At 26.9% G+C, this 21,838-nt stretch overlaps 3 protein-coding genes across 6 annotated transcripts; all 3 read left to right on the top strand.

Moving 5' to 3' along the window:
* The first annotated feature begins 1,234 nt into the window (after positions 1 to 1,234).
* Positions 1,235 to 2,834, top strand: LOC128960679 (cyclin-H-like). The gene is made up of 7 exons (XM_054306835.1): positions 1,235 to 1,447; positions 1,515 to 1,634; positions 1,713 to 1,988; positions 2,047 to 2,154; positions 2,254 to 2,309; positions 2,368 to 2,435; positions 2,538 to 2,834. The coding sequence occupies exons 1-7, from the start codon at positions 1,331 to 1,333 to the stop codon at positions 2,786 to 2,788; spliced, it is 996 nt and encodes a 331-aa protein (XP_054162810.1). The 5' UTR covers positions 1,235 to 1,330; the 3' UTR covers positions 2,789 to 2,834.
* Positions 2,835 to 3,124: 290 nt separating this feature from the next.
* On the top strand, positions 3,125 to 7,540 carry LOC128960280 (solute carrier family 12 member 8-like). Its single transcript, XM_054306353.1, has 9 exons — positions 3,125 to 3,454; positions 3,527 to 3,667; positions 4,942 to 5,127; positions 5,576 to 5,807; positions 5,868 to 6,110; positions 6,183 to 6,392; positions 6,493 to 6,752; positions 6,813 to 7,276; positions 7,369 to 7,540. Exons 1-9 carry the CDS (start codon positions 3,284 to 3,286, stop codon positions 7,538 to 7,540), a joined length of 2,079 nt encoding a protein of 692 aa, XP_054162328.1. The 5' UTR covers positions 3,125 to 3,283.
* A 9,412-nt stretch (positions 7,541 to 16,952) lies between these two features.
* Positions 16,953 to 20,439, top strand: LOC128960552 (carboxypeptidase N subunit 2-like). 4 transcript variants are annotated; one of them, XM_054306667.1, is made up of 3 exons: positions 16,953 to 17,180; positions 17,666 to 19,661; positions 19,829 to 20,438. In XM_054306667.1, the coding sequence occupies exons 2-3, from the start codon at positions 17,709 to 17,711 to the stop codon at positions 20,057 to 20,059; spliced, it is 2,184 nt and encodes a 727-aa protein (XP_054162642.1). In that variant the 5' UTR covers positions 16,953 to 17,180; positions 17,666 to 17,708; the 3' UTR covers positions 20,060 to 20,438. The 4 variants fall into 4 exon arrangements, with proteins under 4 accessions (XP_054162642.1, XP_054162641.1, XP_054162644.1 ...); XM_054306666.1 differs by having other exon boundaries at positions 17,346 to 19,661; XM_054306669.1 differs by having other exon boundaries at positions 17,346 to 19,661; positions 19,723 to 19,892.
* Positions 20,440 to 21,838: the final 1,399 nt, after the last annotated feature.

Here is a 21,838-nt window from a genome sequence, read left to right as displayed (position 1 = left end):
AAACGACAGATCGATACACAAATAGATTTCATTAACAAACTTTCAAATTTCGTTGAATATATAAAACAAAATATAAACGAATAAATAGTATATTTAGTGTTTCTATTAATTAATAAAAGATGTTTTAGAAAATCACACAATAAATCCATTAATATATGATTAATGATATTTAAACGTTCACTATATAAACTCATAATTTATATTGATTATAAATGTTAACAATTTATGTTTATGATTGCAAATATTGTAATTTATATGTTTTTATAATAATTTCAGATTTTTAAAACACACACATACTGTATAATATGTATATAACTTATATTAATATTTTTTCACCAAATTTTTTAAATAATTAGTAAATTGCTAATACATGTACTAACTATACTGTGACATAAAATATACTGTATATATAAGTGTAGTATTTTATAGATGTAAATGTTTTCATGATTACAACATTTAACACTAAAAATTCAATTCATATATCAAATTGATTAATGTAAGTTGTATTATGCAGTATAACATGTAATGTTGTCAATTAAACTATACTATTAATTTAATACACTATTATTTGTATTGCCATAAATTATTAGCACCTTAATTATTTATTGGAAAATTTACCATAAAATCATTATACTAATTTTAAAAATTAGTTTTACTTTTAATACTTTTTATTTGTTTAGTAAACAATTATTTTTAAACATTTTAGATAAATTAGATAAATTAATATAAAAATTAGTAATAACAGTTTTAATTAAGTTAATATTATTATTATAATACTAAAATAAAAGTTTATATAGAATTTTAAATATTGCAATAATTTTAATGTTAAAGGATTTAATTGTTTTATATACTGTAGTATATTATTGTTTATTATTAATAAATTTAAATAAATTTTAAAAAAATTGAATTTATGGAATATTTAGAGAAAAAATTATTATTATTAATTATTTATAATATTTATAATAATACTGTATTTAGAAAGAGAAAAATTTCTCAAATTTAGTGAAAATTAATATAAATTATAATTAAATAATCATTGATTAACAAAATGTCAAATAATTAATCAAAACATTAATTACTAGTAATTTTTAACAACAATTTGATATAATTGTTATTTATATAAATTGTAAATTAAATTAAATTGAAACCAATAATTCATTTATAATACAAACTACAAACTACTGTATAATTTAGTATTTATTGCAAACAAGTGGTGACTCCATCTGTAAACAACTGAACCTTATTTTACTAACTAATGACAAACAGTAGATAAACATGTGTTGACTGTTTTGATTCATTCATTGACTGAACAACTGATCCATTGGTGACAATGTTTCCGTCGTCAACACAAAACAAGTATTGGATGTATTCATCACAAGAAGAGTTAAATCAATTGAGAACTGAAGCGAATCAGCGATTTATAGCTCTTAAAGAAACTCAAGTAAATGTAAGTAAAGACACAATTCTTGATGAAAATGATCTTTAATTATATTTTTTTCGTGTTTTTGTTGAAGAATGATGTATATAATCACTACTTGAGTCCCGAAGAGGAGTCGATTCTGACCAAACACTATGAAAAGATTTTGCGTGACTTTTGCCGCAAATTTTCGCCTCCGATGCCGAAGTCTGTTGTCGTATGTCTTCATTGATTCATAAGAATAACAATAAAATATATGAATTGATATTATTTTTTATATAATTTGTATTCAAAGGGTACGGCATTTCAGTATTTTAAGCGTTTTTATCTCAACAACTCAGTGATGGACTTTCACCCGAAGCACATGCTGGTCACGTGTGTGTATTTGGCCGCAAAAGTGGACGAATTTAATGTATCGATGACTCAGTTTGTGGCCAACGTTAATGGCGACCGCGTGAAGGCCGCAGATATTGTGCTGAACAATGAGTTACTACTTATGCAACAATTGAGATATCACTTGAATGTCTACAATCCTTTGCGTCCAATCGAGGGATTTCTTATTGATCTTAAAGTAATTGTTATAATTATTTTTAAATAACATTTATTGTAATCATTATTTTTTTTATTAGACCCGTTATGGCCAACATTGTGATCCCGAAATGTTTAGACCACATATTGACTACTTTATAGACTCATCTCTTTCAACGGACGCGTGCTTTTTGTTTAGTCCGTCACAGGTATTGTTATATATATATAATTAAATTTTTATTATAGATATAATACAATTATTTATTAGATAAACATTTTATTAATTTTTATGATATACCGGTAAATAGATAGCATTATCAGCTATTGTTTACGCTGCCAGCAAATTCAATGTCAATTTGGATGAGTCTGTATTACATTTTCATATATTTAATAATATTTTCTAATAATATATTTATTTTTAGTTATTTAACTAATCTATTATTTGTGGACCGAATTAATGAAATACAACATTTACAAAAAGTGATGAGCAGTAAGTCATTGATTTTGTTTTGTAATTATAAATACAATGAGTTTATTTAAAAATGAAGAAATATATGTGTATTAAATAATACTATAATTATTATTATAATAGCTTTGTGGTCATTGATTAATTCAGTGTCGGTGCCCAACAAAGATCAGGTAAAGTTTATCGAGAAAAAGTTGGATCGATGTAGAAATCAAACCAATAATCCAGACTCTAATGAATATAAAAGAGCTTTGGATGAAGAAGTCGATGAGGAAGCGGTTCCATATGAAAAATACGCCAAGATTTATGAGGAACAAGAAAAAAGTGATCAAAAACTTATTGAAACCACTGGAATGTCAACTCGTCGTTTAAAATAATTTTAAAATGATATCACATTTTTAATTATACATTTATAATAAATTACTGGATTGTGATTGTTTTACATTTATTTATAATATTAGATTTAAAATCTAAATGCATTTATAAGAAAATTACATCAATATTAGAATAAAGTATACAGTAGATAAAATGTAATTAATTTTTGATGAATAGGTAGTGTGGGTGGTATGTAATTGTGCGCAAATGTTGAGTAGATTTTAAATGAATGAATCGATATCTACGGTCTATTTTCTAGTGTTTGTTCGCTATGAATGAAAATATTGTTATTTAACATCATTTAATATTAACTGTTACTTAAATATAGAGTAGTTTGCATTTGACGACAATGTAATGGTTTTTTGCAGAATATTCTTTGCTTAGAAAGAAATGAATTCTAACATATGGTTGACTTTACTAAATGTTTGTTGATATCGGGTTAGCTATCAGTTGATTGTCAGTTGACTTGTATTTAGTGTTTAGTATGAATAGTAAAGATGTCAAATAATAAAGAGTCATCCAATTCATCAGCTAAACCAATAGATTGGGCTCATTATGGTTTAGACACAAATGAATCCTATCAACAAAGGACAGCATTAGACTCCGGCACCGATACCACACATCTGGTGCAAGACTTAAGAAGCAATGAACTGTTTCTTGAGAATCAGGTTATTATAACTAACTGACAGTCAATCAAATATAATTAGCTTTTAATCAAATATTGGTGTTTCAAATAAAAGGATAAGTTTGATAAGCAGTGGTGGAAATCAAATTTTTTCCTCTCAAAGCCCATATTATTTGGAACCTGGGATGGAGTCTATACCTCATGTGTCATACATTTGTTTGGTGTAATCACTTTTTTGAGGGCCGGTTGGCTTGTGGTAAGTAATCGATTAATATGTCAAAAACAACCATTCAATTCATAATTTATACTTCAAAAAACAGCTAACATATGGTCGTGATATATCATATAAATTATTTAAATATATTTCTATATGTTTTGCTGAAATCAAAACCAAATTTTAAGAACAGAAAATTTGGATTATTTTTAAATAATAAGATTTTATTTTATAATTATATTCTTTTCAAAATACAATGTAGTACATTGATTAAGTTTTTTTTAAATTATTTAATAATATTGAATATATTTATAGTATAGAGTAATTTATAATAATATAAATAAATAGATAATTTAGAGTAATTAGGAATTTTAATATGAATATATCATTGCTTAACTAAAAAATTGCTATTTTGTTTATAATTAATTTATATTCTTGTATTAATATAAATATAAATGCTAATTATCATATAATTTATTTTTAATTACTATATTTGCACTACAAAATATAAAAATGCAAAACAGTATATGTATTACAAATTCTATGTATATGTAAATTATTTATATAAACAATAATCAGTATATCAATAATAATATTGTAATTATTCTATTAGTATAGTTTACTCTTAATATACTGTATTAATATAAGTTATATACAGTAGTACTATATTTAATTGTATTATTGTACTGTACATAGCTATTGTATAGTATATTGTAAATTGTATGCATCAAATATATAATATAATATAATAAATATTTTATTATACTACCGGTATATTGTATTGCATTTTTTAATTTTTGATTAAATATGAATTATTGGACATATAATATATAGAAATATTTAGTAAAATAGGATTGTCTGATAATGTAATGTCCGATTTCATAATCAACATGTGGTCAAAATGGCCGACAAAGTTTAAAAAATTGGTATTCAGGTCATAGTTATAAATTATGATATATGAATTCAATGTTGAATGTTAAGCTATTTACTATAAAATAGCAAAATTATATAACATTATTTTTTAATTTAAGATCTTACCAGAATTTAGTTTGGCAATGCTAGGCTATTGTCAACTAAATATATTTTATATTTTTATAAGATAATAAATGTTTTTATAATAATCCTTACAACACAAGTCATCATTATAAGAATTAATATTAATATAATTAAATTGAATCAAATTAGATTAGATTAAGAGTTTTAATAATAATTTAAAAATATAATATAATTTATTAATTTGACTGAAAGTTGAGATTATTTAATTTTTAAAAACTTTACTTAACTGACATTAATTATAGCGTAAAATAAAAATTTAGGGAAATGCTGGCATTGGTTATTCAATATTAATAATATTAAGCAGTGTTTTCATCTGTTCATTGGCCGCATTGGCCGCTATTGGCATATTTGAGAGACACGGCAGCGGTAATGTCCACGTCTTGATATCAAATGTTCTCGGATCTAGAATTGGTGGGTCAGTCAGTATTATATACAGCTTTGGACACGTATGTCATTTTTCATACAATTTAACAATTTATTTAAATGATTTAAAAGGTATAAATAGTGATATTGTTTGACTAGAAATTATATTACATAACTTATTATTAATATATGACTTAATTTAATTAAAATAGTATAAACAAAATTATAAACAAATAGCTATAAGTGATTTGTTATGTAAATTCCATTATATAAAATAATAACTTTTTAACTATAAAAAATAATTTTAAAAATCAATTATAGTAATTATATTAAAATAGTATCGATATTTGTTCTAATATTTTATATAATAATATAATAGTAAACAAATAATATTAAAAAAAATTAATAATCTTTTTTTGTAATATTGATTTTCAAAGTTAGAAATTATAAAATATTTATATATCAAATTCAAATTATGATAAATTGTTTATAAAAATACGTAAAATATAATCAATTAATTTCAATGAATAGGCCGTTTCCTGTGCTCTACATGTTATGGGTTTTGCCGAAACATTTTCTCAATTCTTGAAAAATGATGAAATTTGGATTGAAAGAGGTATCGGTGCCGCTCTGGTACTACTGTTAATGGTTATCAACATATTGGGCGTCAAATGGGTTATCCGTTTGCAATTTATTCTCTTATTTTTTCTATTTCTTTCTGCCATTGATTTTATCATTGGAGTTATGATCAGATATGATCCAAGTATTAATTATTTCATATTATTTTATTGAACAAAATTTTAATTAAATATCAATTATAAAGGTAATGGTGTCATTGGTTTTAGTATTGACAATATTAAAGAAAATTGGGAACCAAATAAAGACAAACCAAAATTAAGTTTATTCAATGTATTTGGAGTTTTCTTTCCCGCGGTTACGGGTGTTATGGCCGGTATTAATATGAGTGGAGATCTCTATAAGCCTAACAATAGTATACCAATAGGAACTTTCAGTGCAATCGGAACTTGTATTTTATTATATTTGGCATTTGTATTGGGATTGGGAGGTGTGTATACTTGCAATTTAATGTATAGCTAGAATTTACATTATATAATAGTATGTATTTAATTATTTATAGCCACATGTGTCCGGTCATCCCTACTCACTGACTATACAATCGCACAAAAGGCTTCATCAGTCGGAATATTCCTATTACTTGGACTCTATATATCGTCATTATCTTATAGTTTAGGCTCATTGTATGCCACACCACGTATTATACAGAATATTGCTAATGAAAACATAATACCTTTTAAATGTTTAGGCATTGGACGCGGACCTAATAAAGGCATGTTTTTTATTAAAGAATATTTGAGTGTAAACTATTATTTATATATTATGTATTATTATTATATTATTATTTATATTTATGTATTATATATATATAGTACCAATCTATGCTTTAATACTATTTTCATTGGTCACTCTGGTATTTATAATGATTGGTAACATCAATATGTTGGCGCCAATTGTCACCATACCATACCTAATGACTTATGCAACCGTAGAGTACGCATATTTTTCGCTGGCTATGACTTTTGATATACAAATTCATAGAGAATCTAGATTTATGGCATCGGCTTATTGTACAAGTCCTACATTTGACAAAAGTAAAAAATCAAAGCATTCAGACTATGGATCAGTTAAAGTATTTATCAAAGATATTAAATATATATATATTTATTTAAAAAATATTGTCAATAAATAGAGTAACGATTTGGACAAACTGTTTCCTGAAAGAGTTCAAACAAAACATATTAAAGTAAAACGACAGATAAGCAGTCAGAGCAGCAGTAGGTCGTCATCTATAGATCACACACCTGATCCACAAAGAGAACTATTACATGATCAGAGTGGCACCAGTAGTGCTGATGAGTCCTATGATAGCACTGATAGTTCTATGGCTCACGAGTTAAAAGTAGATCCAAATGAAATCAAAGGGAAACAAAATATTTGGTATTCATGTCTTATAAACCGATGGATTATAATATTTGGTGCCATAATTAAAGTGGTTATAATGTTTTTGGTTCAATGGGGATATGCTTTATCATCATTTATAGCACTCTTACTGCTCTGGTATTACATGGGAGCTGTAAATCCCGGATTATTTCCCGGAATCACTGAATTCAAAATATATCCCTGGATTAAATCTATTGTTCTCAAATGCTTTGGGTTTGTATTTTAATGTCTCAAACATATCACACTACTAGTGAATACACAGTGTATATACAGTCTATTAAATTATAATTTCAAATGAATTGCAGAATAAAAGTCGTTGAATACGACCAGATGGTTGTACCTACGGGTGCGCCTAATATGCAGTTACAATCCGATCGATTGACTCAAGCAAACACTGACTTCATGTCTCGTGAACCATATCATCAGTCATCGACTTGTCATTACAAGACATCAGACAACTTAACAAACAATAAATAAAAATTATTATTTTTATTAGCACTTATCAAAATATACAACTATAGTATATTAATATAATAACTAATTATGTATTGTTTATTATTAATCAAACCATTATTAATGTTTTGTAAAAAATGAAAAATTGTTATAAAAAATTGTATTGTATGTCAAATTATATAAACTACTAAAAAAATATATGTAATAAAATGTTATTGTCTTGCAATTTGATATTCTGCTTAAAATATAATATATGTATACCATATAATCTATACTAATCTAGCATATTTGTTAGTTATAAATAAGCTAGTTCAATTTATAAATTATATATATTTAATATTTAATATTATACAAATTCTTTTTAATCGACTGCCAGTTATACTTATATACCGTATATAACTTATACAGAAAATGATTATTCATTTTTATAATAATACTGTATATGTATACATTTATTTATATAAATTTATATATATATATATATATTCATATTTTGCTTATTGTTTCAAATGATTAATGACATTTTATGTAAGTTCTGTATAATACTGTACAATGTTTGAAAAGTACAGTACATCACACTTACCGTATTTTCTTGTATAGTTATGTTACATAACTTATGTATTGCGATATACGGTATAATTAATTAATTGTTTATAATAAAATTATGTAACTTTAGATAGATAAAATATACTTTAACTGGTATTAAATTTATGTCATTAATCATTACATTTCACTATTAATTACGCTAAGAATTAAAAACAAATTATACTCAAATCACTAATAATTTTTTTTTTTAAAAATAATACCAATCGAGTCAATTGAAATCTTTATAAAAAAAACTCAACAAAATTATTGTCGATTAAATATGCTATTTTATAAAAATGTTTAAGCATATCAATTACTTATTAGACACTATTATATTTATATCAATAGTTTAAGACTATAATTAAACTCAACTGTATATAAATTAACATTATTTATATAAATTAATACATTGTGTTATATAATGTTAGGTAATTCGGTATTTTCTTTTCAATGTAATGTATTCATACAAAAGGATATATTTGATGAGCTATTAGTCATTGTATTTCAATCTACACCTCATTAAATGCAATTCAATTATCGTTATAATTAATTATTAGTTTAATTTTAAACTTGATATATATATATATACAGTATATCTAATTATGCAATAATTTTTTTAACTAAAAATTTACATTCATTACTCCCTAAAGGGATCTCTTATCTTAATTCAACTAATATTACAAATACAGTATAATAAATATATCATTAAAAATTTGTTAGATTCTGATATATTATTAATCGTATTCAATAATAATAGCTGTTTTAGTAAATATAAGATTTCGAATTTATATAATACAATAGACTAGAATACTATATATTATTTATATTATAATTATGGTTCGGGAAAATTCCCTCCCTCGTCTTATATTCCAAAAGTTCACTTTTTTCTGCTCACTGGGAATTCCCAGGGAATCTATTTCCTTTTGCTACCACCTATTGAATCATAGACAACGAATTTTATTATAAGATTTGAAAAACAAATGTTGTATTAAACTATATTTTGAGTGTTATTGTTAATTAGTATTACTTAATTCATTAAATTCTAATTTATTTTTAAATATTTCAATTAAATTTTATGCAAAAAAATCAAGTTTTGATATTATTTATTGTAGAAATATATTTTCCTTTCTAACGAGCTAAGGAGGCATTAAAGTTAAAGTTAAAGATGTATTAAAAAATAGAAAAATATATAAATTAAAATAAATATTTTTAATACCAGAAATAAATTGTTTGTATATATTAAACAATTTACTATATGATAGTGTTTTATAAATGTCTTTAACTAATATTACATGACTTTATTAAGTGTTACTTTTTCACATATTATTGCAATAATAAATAATTTCTAAAATAATATCTAATAATAAAAATAAGTGTATTTAATAATTAAAATGTATGAATTAATTTAGTTATTTAATATAACTACAATTGAAACTTGATTAATTTGATACAATATTGATGGCATAACTATTGTTGTATTTTTAATGTCTAATTAATTTATTGACAATTTTTCATTAAATATACCAATAATTGAGTTAATTGACTATTTTGTAAGTTACAAAATAGTCAATTAACTCAATTACTTGTCGTGCCGTGAATTGGATAGGCTATGGTTTGTATGATTAGTTTAAATGAAACTTAAAAATCAATTGCAGTCGATTAGTGTATAATTTGATTAAAACTTTATTTTAAAACTTATTTAAGAAAAATACATTTTTGTGAACATTAAAATTAAATGATATCTATAAGCATAGATAAAGTATACAATTTTCATAAACTATTGTCTATAAGCATAGACTGATTATAATGTCTTAATGTATACAATGTTTTTGACTGTACCAACTGGACTGTCCTGGATCAGTTTTGACCCACATTTATATAGTGTTTGTGTGTATAGTATTGTATGCCTTACCATTGATAGGTCAGTTTGACCCACATTTCAATGGGAGGTCTATTTCTAGTAAATCTATCTTTTTGTGTATATATTGATAGTGTATTGTGTTTGTGTGAAACAATATTTTAAAAGCATATTTTTGGGTTATAAAATGTGATAAAAGGGTTTGGAGGGGTTATTTGATTGATACCGATATTCTAGGAAAGTTTAAATTATGGGAAAGTATTTTCAATTTATTTATAACTATTTATTATTAGTTTAAGTAAAATAACTTTTATATATTTACATCCCCGGCTTTTATGATATTCCTTCGGGTATGTATGGCCTAAGTTTAGAAATATGATAGATATCGGTACTCTTACCCTTTTTACCACAATTTAGTACATAAGAAATATTTGATAATTTTTTCACCACTTTGTATGGCCCACACATTAGTGGATCTAACTTTTTACGGGAAATGTTATTTTTGTAATCAACTAATACTTGATCTCCTACTTTAAATTCGAAAGGGTTATGATATTTATCGTAATATAATTTGTTAATTAGATGACTATTAGATGAATTTTTTAATGCTATTTCTCGGGCTTTTTCCACAGTAATATCGGATCCATACATATAGTGGTCAAAGGGTTTTACCCCAAATAACAAATAATTAGGTGTATATTGTGTTACTGAGTGTATTGTATTATTGTATTCGTGTGTACATTGATTAAGTAGTTTTGGCCAACAATTATGCTGATTGTTGTCATTAATTTTACACCGAAGTCTGGTAACTAAGGTTTGGTTCATCCGTTCACACAACCCATTAGATTGCGGACAGTTAGTAGTAATGAACATAATTTTTATTTTTTGTTTTTCTAGATAATTGCAAAATTCATTACTTTTTATACCAGTATACCTGTCGGCTAGAATTAATTTAGGTGTATATGTTTGGCAAACATTTTTTATTAATTGGATAAAATCCTTAGCACTTTGAGTACTTGAAGCGGCTGTCCATAAAAAGCGACTAAAGTTATCTATAGCAACATGTATATATTGTTTTTTAGAGTTATACCCGGCTAAACCACCGACTGTATCAATTGATATGATGTCAAATGGTTGCTGTGCCGGTCCTATTTGGGACAGAGATCCTAACTTTTGTTTTTTATTTATTTTATTTGATTGGCAAACTAAGCATTTATTTAAATAATCAATAATACAATTATGTATATTTTTAAAATAATAAGCACTGCAAACCAATTGTGTCATTGCATGAGCGCCAATATGACCATAATTTATGTGAATATTGTTTAATAGCTTAGGTATTAACGGATCAGGTATGTATATACGTTTAGTATCCGCTTTTTGTCTAATTATTATATTGTTTTCCAATATACAATGTTTTGGTATAATATTATTTAATTGGATTTGATATTTAATAATCTCATCGATATTTATTACATTTATCGGTAATGATTGGCAACTATTCGATAACTCTAATAGATTGAGAAACTTAGTTGTACTGTATTTGTCATTGCCTTCCAATACTGGGTTCCTACTCAATAGGTCGGCTCCGATATTTGTTTTACCGGTAATATACCTGACATCAGGATTATATTGACCTATCCTTAGAGCCCAATTGAATAGTCGTGTTGAAGGTTTTTTTATTGAGTTTAACCATTTCAATGGGTTATGGTCTGAGTAAACTATTACTTTATTGCCATAGAGGTAATGGTGCCAATAGTCAAGCGATTGGACTAATGCTAGGCATTCGAGCTCTGAAACATTATAATTTTTTTGATAATTGAGTAGTTTTCTGGAAAAGTAACCTATCGGGTGAAGTTTTCCGTTAATTTGCATTTGCTTGAGTACAGCTCCGGTTCATATTTTGCTGGCGTCTGTATAGAGTATACACTCTTTGTTTGGATCATAGATAGCTAGTACTGGTTTGTTAGTTAAATATGTTTTAACCCAATTGAATGATTGCTCACAAGTCTGATCCCAAATGAATTTATTTTCTTTTTTGAGTAAACTGTATAATGGGTTGAGTTGTTTGCATGCATTTGGTATGAATTTATGATAAAAATTAATTTTTCCTAAAAATTGTTGTAATTGTTTTATTGTATTAGGTTTAGGAAAATTGTTTATTGCAATTAAATTGTCATTAATTGGCATGTATTTATTTTTACTAATGTAATGACCCAGGTACTTGACCTTATTTTGAGCAAATTTACATTTTGTTAATTTTAGTTTAATGTTTTCACTTTGTAATGCTTTAAGAGACATATCTAAATGTTGTAAATGTTCTGTTAATGTCATTGAATGTATGATAATATCATCTAAATAATTGTGCGCAAAATTATTTAGGTTATGCTTTATTAGTATATTTTGGATAACTCTCTGAAATATCATCGGAGAGTTTCTAAAACCGAATGGCATTGATAACCACTCGTAGTGTTGGTTAGTAGTGACAAAGGCTGTCTTATGAATGTCTTTTTGGTCAACCCTAACGTGCCAAAAACCACTAGTTATATCTAGTGTAGTAAAATATTCACAATTTATTAGTTTATCAACAATATCGCTAAATAACGGGAATGGGAAATTGTCGGGAATTGTTAGCTTATTTAGTTTCCTATAATCAATAGTTAGCCGGCTTTTTGTTCCCTCATCTCTTTTATAGGCGAGAGTAATAGGAAAACTATAAGGACTGACACTTTTCCTAATCAATCCCTTTTCTAAAAGTTTTTCGATTTGTTCGTCAATTACTTTTTGATCTATCGGTGAGCACCGATATGGCCGTAAATTTATGGGTACATTGTTTGTTATATTAATAGTGCATTTTTCGGTGTTTATTAATCCTATGTCATATTTATCATTTGAAAATATATGTGAATATTTGTTTAATATTGCATGCAATTCGTTTTGTTGATCACTATTAAGATTATTTGAGATAAGCACCTCATTTGTATTTATGTGATATTTATTAAAATAATTGAAATTATTGTTTGTATTATTTTTTTGATAATAATTTATATCAATATTTTTAGTGTTAAATTTATTAATATCGCTGTAGTTTGATATGATCTCATCTGTTTGAGTCATATTACCGTTTACTATGGTTTGTATTATTTGATATTTTAAATTCATATGTAAATTAAATTTATTAATTAAGTCTAATCCTAATAAAAAATTATGATTTGAATTTTGTATTACATATACTGTACATTCATGTATGATTGAGCCTATTGTTAGTGTGATTTTAACGAGACCTAAGCAAATATTTGAGTTATTAATTGTTTTAAATTGAGTTATTTGATTAATGTATGAAAGTTTTAATTGTTTTACTATTGTATCACTAATGATGCTAACATTAGCTCCGGGATCAAAAATAATTTGAAATATTTTTGTATTAATAATAGCGTAAATTTTGATTAGGTTTGTATGATTAAGTCTCTTAATTAGTTTAAATGAATAGAGTTTATATCATTTTCGATAGACTCAGAGTTACTAATTTCGGTATTATTAATGTTTTTAGCATCTGTTATGTTTGTATTATTAGGTTTGCCTTTGTTTCGGCAATCATTTGACCAGTGATACCGACCTTTAAACCCTAGTTTTTCACATATAAAACAAGGAGATTGAGGCTTACGTTTGGTTTTATTCGAGTTTGGCTCATATTTTTGCTTAGCGTTAGGTTTGTTTGACACATAATTTGGTTTCGGAACTGTTTGGAATCGCTTTAAATTATTTTCAGAAGTTTTGGCAATTTCGTAAAAATTTGCAAATGTTTGAGGTTTTACAGCAGTAAAACATTCAACCATTTTTGGGTGTAAATTATGAATCATAAGAGGAATCATTTGGCTTTCGGTTAGTTTTGCCGCTACACCTAAGCGTCGCTTTGCTTCAAAGTACTCTTTAATGCCTTGGCTTACATTGTATTTTAAGTTAACAAATTCAACAATTGGTTCAATAGATTCTATACCGAATCTGTACAATAGTTTACTTTTAATAGATTCATAGCTTTGATTATCGAAATTTTCGATATACCAATTGAGTGCATCATCTTCGAGATGATTACCCAATAGTATAGCTCTATCATTGTCAGACCATTTATAGTATTTTGCTAGCATTTCGTAGCGTTTTAACCAGTTTTCTATTGAGATTTTATCTCCTGAACCCTTATAAACCTGAATTTTAGGCTTACTGTTAGATGTCTTGAGATGCGATGTGTCGTAGATTTCCGTGTCGGACGAGTCATCAATGTCCACAAATGGTTGTTCGGGACGAGTCCTGGCATCGGTTGGTTGATCAGTGTCAGGCGGTGGTTGTCTTATTGATGTTGTGATGAGATTATCTACTTGTGGTGTTGGTGTTGGTTGTGCTGTTCGGCGTTTGCTTCTCTTTGGTGCCATTTTTCAATAAAGCGATGATTGCGGCGATTGTTTGGTCGTCAATTGGTTTTTCACTTTTGTTCAACACTTTCACTATTTCTTCTGCCGATCTGATTGTCAAGTCGACGGTAACAGTGGGCACAACTAGTTTTTTACCAATACTGTAGAGTTTGCTGAAGATACCGGCGCTTACTATGCAACTTGTAGTTAACACAATAATAATAATACTAACACTTGATATAACTTTTAAATTCATTAATGGGATCGGGATTACTATCCTGCCGACTAGTGTCGTGCCGTGAATTGGATAGGCTATGGTTTGTATGATTAGTTTAAATGAAACTTAAAAATCAATTGCAGTCGATTAGTGTATAATTTGATTAAAACTTTATTTTAAAACTTATTTAAGAAAAATACATTTTTGTGAACATTAAAATTAAATGATATCTATAAGCATAGATAAAGTATACAATTTTCATAAACTATTGTCTATAAGCATAGACTGATTATAATGTCTTAATGTATACAATGTTTTTGACTGTACCAACTGGACTGTCCTGGATCAGTTTTGACCCACATTTATATAGTGTTTGTGTGTATAGTATTGTATGCCTTACCATTGATAGGTCAGTTTGACCCACATTTCAATGGGAGGTCTATTTCTAGTAAATCTATCTTTTTGTGTATATATTGATAGTGTATTGTGTTTGTGTGAAACAATATTTTAAAAGCATATTTTTGGGTTATAAAATGTGATAAAAGGGTTTGGAGGGGTTATTTGATTGATACCGATATTCTAGGAAAGTTTAAATTATGGGAAAGTATTTTCAATTTATTTATAACTATTTATTATTAGTTTAAGTAAAATAACTTTTATATATTTACATACTAAAAATATATGTATATTATAAATTGTAATTAACTTATTATTTATTATATAGTACTGTAGTAAGTACTGTATATTAACAGTTAGTGTTATAGAAATATTAAACATAAATATTAATATATAGAAATATTATATATATATAAATTAGCAAACAATATAACTTTTTTACGTTAAAAATTTAAACTTAAAATATGATAAATGTTTGTTTGTTATTGTTTTGTGTACTTTAAAAATGATAATTATTTTTTTGAAATCCAAACAAAATCATTAATAAATTTTAGTTATCAGTATATTTTGGTAACAAATTGTTAATTTAATTAAATACATAAAATTATATATTATATTAAAACTAACAATACATTTAAAAGAGGAGTCAGTCCGTACATAACATTAACAAAAAATAATAATATGTTTACAATAATGTATTTCTGTATTTAATATTAATACTATTTTAATTAGATTAATATAAATAGTTATTAATTTAGACAATTACTAATATGATTGTAAATATTAATCATTATATTAAATAATAGTATACTATATATCATATAATACTTATATAATTATATAATTAAATGTAGAAAACAGTCAATTGTTTGAATGTATGGCAACAGTGATGACCTAAACTATACTATTGACCCAATAATTGTCGTCAATTTCCTTCATTTTTTATTTATTCAAACATTTGTTTGTTATTTGAAATCAAAACTCAATTGTTTATTAAATAAATATTTTTTTTAAAAAAATAATTGTATAAAAATAAATAATAATTAAATGTTGACTATATTTAGTAATGTTTGTCAACAGTTATATTATATACAGTCATACGTATTGATCGCTAATGTAGTGAATGTTGTGATCGATATAAACAACAAACAATTTGATTGGACTATACATACAATAGTATACAATAGTCTTCAATACTTGACTACTGTATATGTAATGCAATACAAGTGATATATTTATCTGTCTTTACTATTCATAGCATTTCATACATTAAATTGTTTTTCAAATATTCATTACATTTCATAGGAATGTCTTATCGAACACTCATTTGACACAACAGTGCAAACAAATTGAACGCAAACTCAATATACACTTAAAATCACACAAATAGTAGACTAATGTCTAAAAATATATATTCAATACTATGAATAGATTTACATATTTTTGGCATTTTTTTCAATGATTTTTCTATTTTTAAAATCATTTCAATTTTGAAATCCATTTGAACGCCATTTAAACGTTTTAAGGCTTTTTTGTTGTTTTATTTTTACAATGCATTCCTTATTCACTGACTCTATATGTATGTAGGGTTCGGCAACTTTCCAAAGGAGGGATATTTCCTAATAAAATGCCTCCAATTTTCTCGGAAAATATGATATATATTTTATTTTCACTCCCCTATCATTGTTAGAAAGGAATTATATTTTATATTTTACAATAAATAGTATCAAAAATTACATATTTTTCATAAATTTGTTGTTTATATTTGAATAAGTGATAGCGCAATGAAATAGATTGACTATGAATTCCCGGGAAAATGTGGTACTTTTGGTAATTAAAACGATGGATGGAATTTTCCGATCCCTACTATATATGTATGTAATGTATGTCAATATTATGTGTGTTTGACTGCGTCTTCAATGTAATAGTCATACGATTGGATGTTATGTTTGATGACGTCATATGTTGTCAGTCTATATAAGCGAGTGTTTGAAGAAAACTGCGTAGAGTTTGGGTCTAAAACTGTAGTCAATGTTTGCATTGGTTTTGATGTTTTCGTTGTTATTATTATTTGTGTCATAACTGCGCACTTAGTTTATAACCAATTGATTGATCCATTGATTTGGTGTCCATTTGGTGGACAAAGTGTTTACTATTTGAAGCCATGTCTTGAATGGCAATGTCTTTAATGACAACTAAATGGTGAGTACTGTCAGAGTATTTGTTGAGATCCAGTGTTTGTATGTTTGAATGTAATGTAATTTAATTCAATGTATTTTTGTTAATGAATTGATTTATTTTTAATTATATTATTATTTATTATTACATTAGAGTAGTGATTGAAATGAGTATTATTTGATTTTACAGTAATTGTGTTATAATAGCCAATGAATGGCACAGTTATGTGAAAGAGTTTTCTCTTGACTGCAATGGTGTGGTATGTCTGGTATGACACGTATGACTGGTTTGTCTGGTTTTCAATGATATAAAGCTTGCATTTGATGTCCTTTTTTTGTTGACTGACCTTAAAATGGCGTTCAAAATGATGATCAATAATACATTGGTTGATATGATTGCTATCCAACTGCTATGCAATGATCGACCCGATGTCCCCCTGAAGAGGGGGTCTCACTATTGGTTGAATAGTTATAAGTATTGATTAGTTTATTATTAATTTTTCTTAACAGAAATGCTATGAATGAGTAGTGAAATGAAGTCAATTGATGTCAAATGACTCGGTTGTGTTGGCAGTCACTGTCATTATCGTTAAGCTCTTTGGCAATTGTTTTGCTAACCAATTATCTAGTCTTATGTGTGGAGTGGCAGTCAGGACAGACACCTATAAATAAAGCCAATGATTGGCAGAGCGGCAACAGTGCCAACACTTCCCAAATACAATACAAACCGTTTGTATCAAAAGCTCTTGTTTTATCTGAAAGCATATCTGTTGCAGATATTGAGTCCATAGATTCAGTCAATTCAAGTGATGATAGAAAAGCCTTACCATTGATAGCCAATGAAACCAATGGATGTCATGTTTTAGGCCGAGAGTCTCAGTGCTCGTGCTATCCATTGGACGACGCATTTCTTATAGACTGCAAAATAACTTCATATAAAGAGATAAGAGATGACTTAAAACTATTGATTTCACTACCGATTAAGTCTTTTAGCGTACATTCCATTAATGAATCATTGGATGCATTGCCTGACAAACTATTTGATAATTTTTCAACCATAGAACAGATGTATATCTCATTGTCATCTCTGGTGAATGTGTCGGTCGAGTCATTTGAAGGTTTAGAAACAAGTCTTAAGACATTAAGTTTAGTAAATAGTAAACTGAAAAGAATCCCAAAGACAGCGCTTTCTATACTGAAGAGTTTGACAGCTTTAGACTTGGGATCAAATAAGATTGAAGAAGTAGATGCATATGCTTTCTATGGGTTACCTCTGGTCAGTCTAAACCTACAGTCAAATGAAATCAATAGTTTATTAGAGTTTTCATTGAGAGGTCTGGAAAAGACATTAATAGAGTTGGTATTGACTAACAACCTGATAGACCGCTTCCCCTTACAAGCCATCCGTCGCCTCAAAGCACTCGTATCATTAAAACTGCAATCAAACCGAATAACTGAATTACCGGACGACGGGTCCACCCGATTGTTATCCCTTAGGAGTCTAGATCTACACTCTAACCGAATCAAGCGTTTGGATTCCCTATCATTTAAAACTACTCCTAAATTAGTTAGCCTTTCAGTAGCTAACAATAGATTAACTGATTTAAGCGATTCATCTATTTTTGGACATCTCTTGGATTTAGAGACTCTAGACTTAAGTTTCAATGAATTAACTGGTATTGACTTGAATAACATGAAAGCCTTGCGAAGTATAGACTTAAGTAATAATGAATTAAAATCAATGGCATTACTGAATCTGATTGGTATTAGAGAAGTGTTTGTATCGCATAATAAATTGTCAAAACTAACGAATAAGACGTTTGTCAACTGTTCCAGTCTTTCAGTGGTGTTTATGCAACACAACTCCATTGAATCAATAGAGATGAACACATTTGACACTTTGCAGTACTTATTAACACTTGATTTATCATTCAATCAATTAAAAGCTATAGACTCACAGCTTTTCAAACATAATACTCAACTGCAGTCCCTATATCTCGATAACAACCCCTTCCACTGTGATTGTAGACTATTATCGATCTATGAATGGCTTGAAACTCACTCCCGATTGCTTGCTTTGGATGATAGACAGGATATGTTATGCTCTGAACCACAATCACTCAAACATAACTCACTATTGAGTCTAAGTGTTGGTGACTTCTGTCCCGTTCCTATAATATCTGTGATGAAAATAAGTAAATTGGACTCAACTCAAGTCAGTATCAAATGGGAAGTACATAACGACACACTTGTCGATGGTTTTACTCTCGAGCATTACTCTAACTTAGCCAATAACATCACTCCGATGGCACTCAAACTATTGGGTCCATCACAAAGACAACTTGACATTAGGGATCTGATGCCAGAAAACTGGTACATGTTTTGCGTTCAGGCAAATGGCAAATATCACACACAAGACATACATAGCTCTATGAAACCCATGTTAATCAATGTTAACCATTTGAATGCTTCTCAATATTTTGCTGCTAATAGAAAGTGCTCACAAGTAAGTGATGATAACATTTTATAATAAGCCTATAATACAAACTAATGATAACTTATAATAGAGGAAACATTAAAGTGGGAACAGTTTTATCAAATGCTTTGCCCAAACTTATTAAACTTTGATTACATGATTGTAAACACTATCTGTATTATTGTGTTCACAAATAGGTACGCACTTTGTCTAAGAGAGATGTTATATCACTTTCAACAATACAAATAATAGCCTCTATTGTTGTCTTAGTAGTAATCATACTAATGATAACAGTGTGTGTATTAGTTATTGTCTATAAGTACCGCTCAAAGAAGAGACGCCCACTTAAGAGTCAAGTTCCCGATCCCGAAGAGTTCATTACTTATCGACATTTCTCACTTCCGTCGTCTGAAAACGTATATTCATGAGAGAGTGAGTGAGTGGTGAGAGAGAGAGAGATTGTGTGTGTGTGTCTGCAATTGCAACCATTAATGACTATTAGATGATCTCTTGACAACAACTGCTTACAACTCTTACAGTCCATATGTCCACTACTAGTCCAATGTCACTACCAATGCTCAAGTATATGCAAATGTTATATAACATTATACTCAAAGTTTATTCAACTCAATACAGCATATTATCTATTGATTTGCTGTTATTATTAGATTTAATACAAAGTAAACTAATTAGATATTATTGTTCATTATTTGTAGAATTAATAAAACATTTTTTGATTACTTTATTTTAGATAGTTTTATAATGTTAATATTTTTTATTATTAATTTTTATATAAGTGATATATTAAATTTATTGTAATTAAGCAATTTGATATTGAGTTTGTATTAACTATGATAATTGAATTGAATATTTCATAAGTACAAAATATGTATCTCATTATATGTATTATCATTAATATTTGTAAATAATATGAGTGTGATATTAATTTATAATAAGTAAATTTTTTATTAAATGATATATTTATTTCTAAATTTTGAATTTCTCATTTAGTATCATTTATTTTTTTTATTAATTTTGTGTTTAATATTTAATTGAAAATTGCTACTGTATTGCAACTAAAAACAATGATTAATATTGTACTACAATTTTAACCATTTATATGACTAATGCCATGAAGTTTGAAATCATATACAAAACAGCTTTAATGTGCAAACTTTGTGCTGTTTTATAAAGATTTAGAGTTTTGCGCAAATTCACCAAATAATGGATCAATAAAATAGAGGTTATTGCTTATCAATGATACTTTTATACTGTATATATATTGTATAAAATATATAATGTTATACTACTATATAATGTTTAAAATATGAATTTCTTAGAGAATATATAAGTGCTCTTTAAATAAGATATGTTTCTATAGGAAAAATATATAACAATTTTAAAGATAAAAAGCCATTATTTTCAAGTCGTTTATTACGGCTATCTCTCAAACTATTTATAATATTTTTAAAACATTTTATGCAACGATTTTCATAGCTATTCATTTGATGAAATTTAAGCAATTTATAAAATAAGAAGATTTTTATTTTTTATAAACATTAATGATTGCAATAATTATTTATTAAGCGATTGGATATAATAATGTTTGATAGGATTGTAAGTAATATTATTAATTGTCATTAACTAATGATTGATTTAATCATTATTTGATATATGTTTGCGGAACTAACTCCTCGCCGTGTCCTATGGGACAAAAGGAGGGCATGGGCAGGGCCTGGGGGGTAGTTCCCCAGTGCGCTCAACCATGAATTTACATCTCTTTAATACATTTAACAAACTTTATTATAATTAACTATATTATCAAATATCAAAACATTTAATTAAAATAATTAACACTATTGTAGATATTTCAACAAATATTTCTAAACTAATTTAACAAAAGTAAGTCTTTGTCTAAATAATAGTACGTTTAGTACTTTACTGACACATCATATTCAGTTCAAACCCATTCAACTGAAATCCCTGTATAAGTAATGTGTGATTTGGGGGGTCTTTCACTGGCAGTAAAAGACAATAGTAACCAATGTTTGTGACATTTTGTCACATTTAAGGCCAAATGAAATATATAAAGTGACTTAACTTATACTATATTATCATCACATTTGCTTTCTTTATATTTGTTGACATTTTTTAACAAAGACTCAAATAAATTATTAAGTAATTAATTTTCAAATATACTTACACTA

The sequence above is a fragment of the Oppia nitens genome, unplaced genomic scaffold (genome assembly GCF_028296485.1).
Source record: "Oppia nitens isolate AA-2021 unplaced genomic scaffold, nextdenovo-longstitch-racon4-pilon3 scaffold4_pilon_pilon_pilon, whole genome shotgun sequence".
In the NCBI taxonomy this organism is placed as follows: Eukaryota; Metazoa; Arthropoda; class Arachnida; order Sarcoptiformes; family Oppiidae; genus Oppia; species Oppia nitens.
The sequence above is the reverse complement of the archived record's forward strand: the minus strand, read 5'-3'. Positions and strand labels throughout refer to the sequence as shown.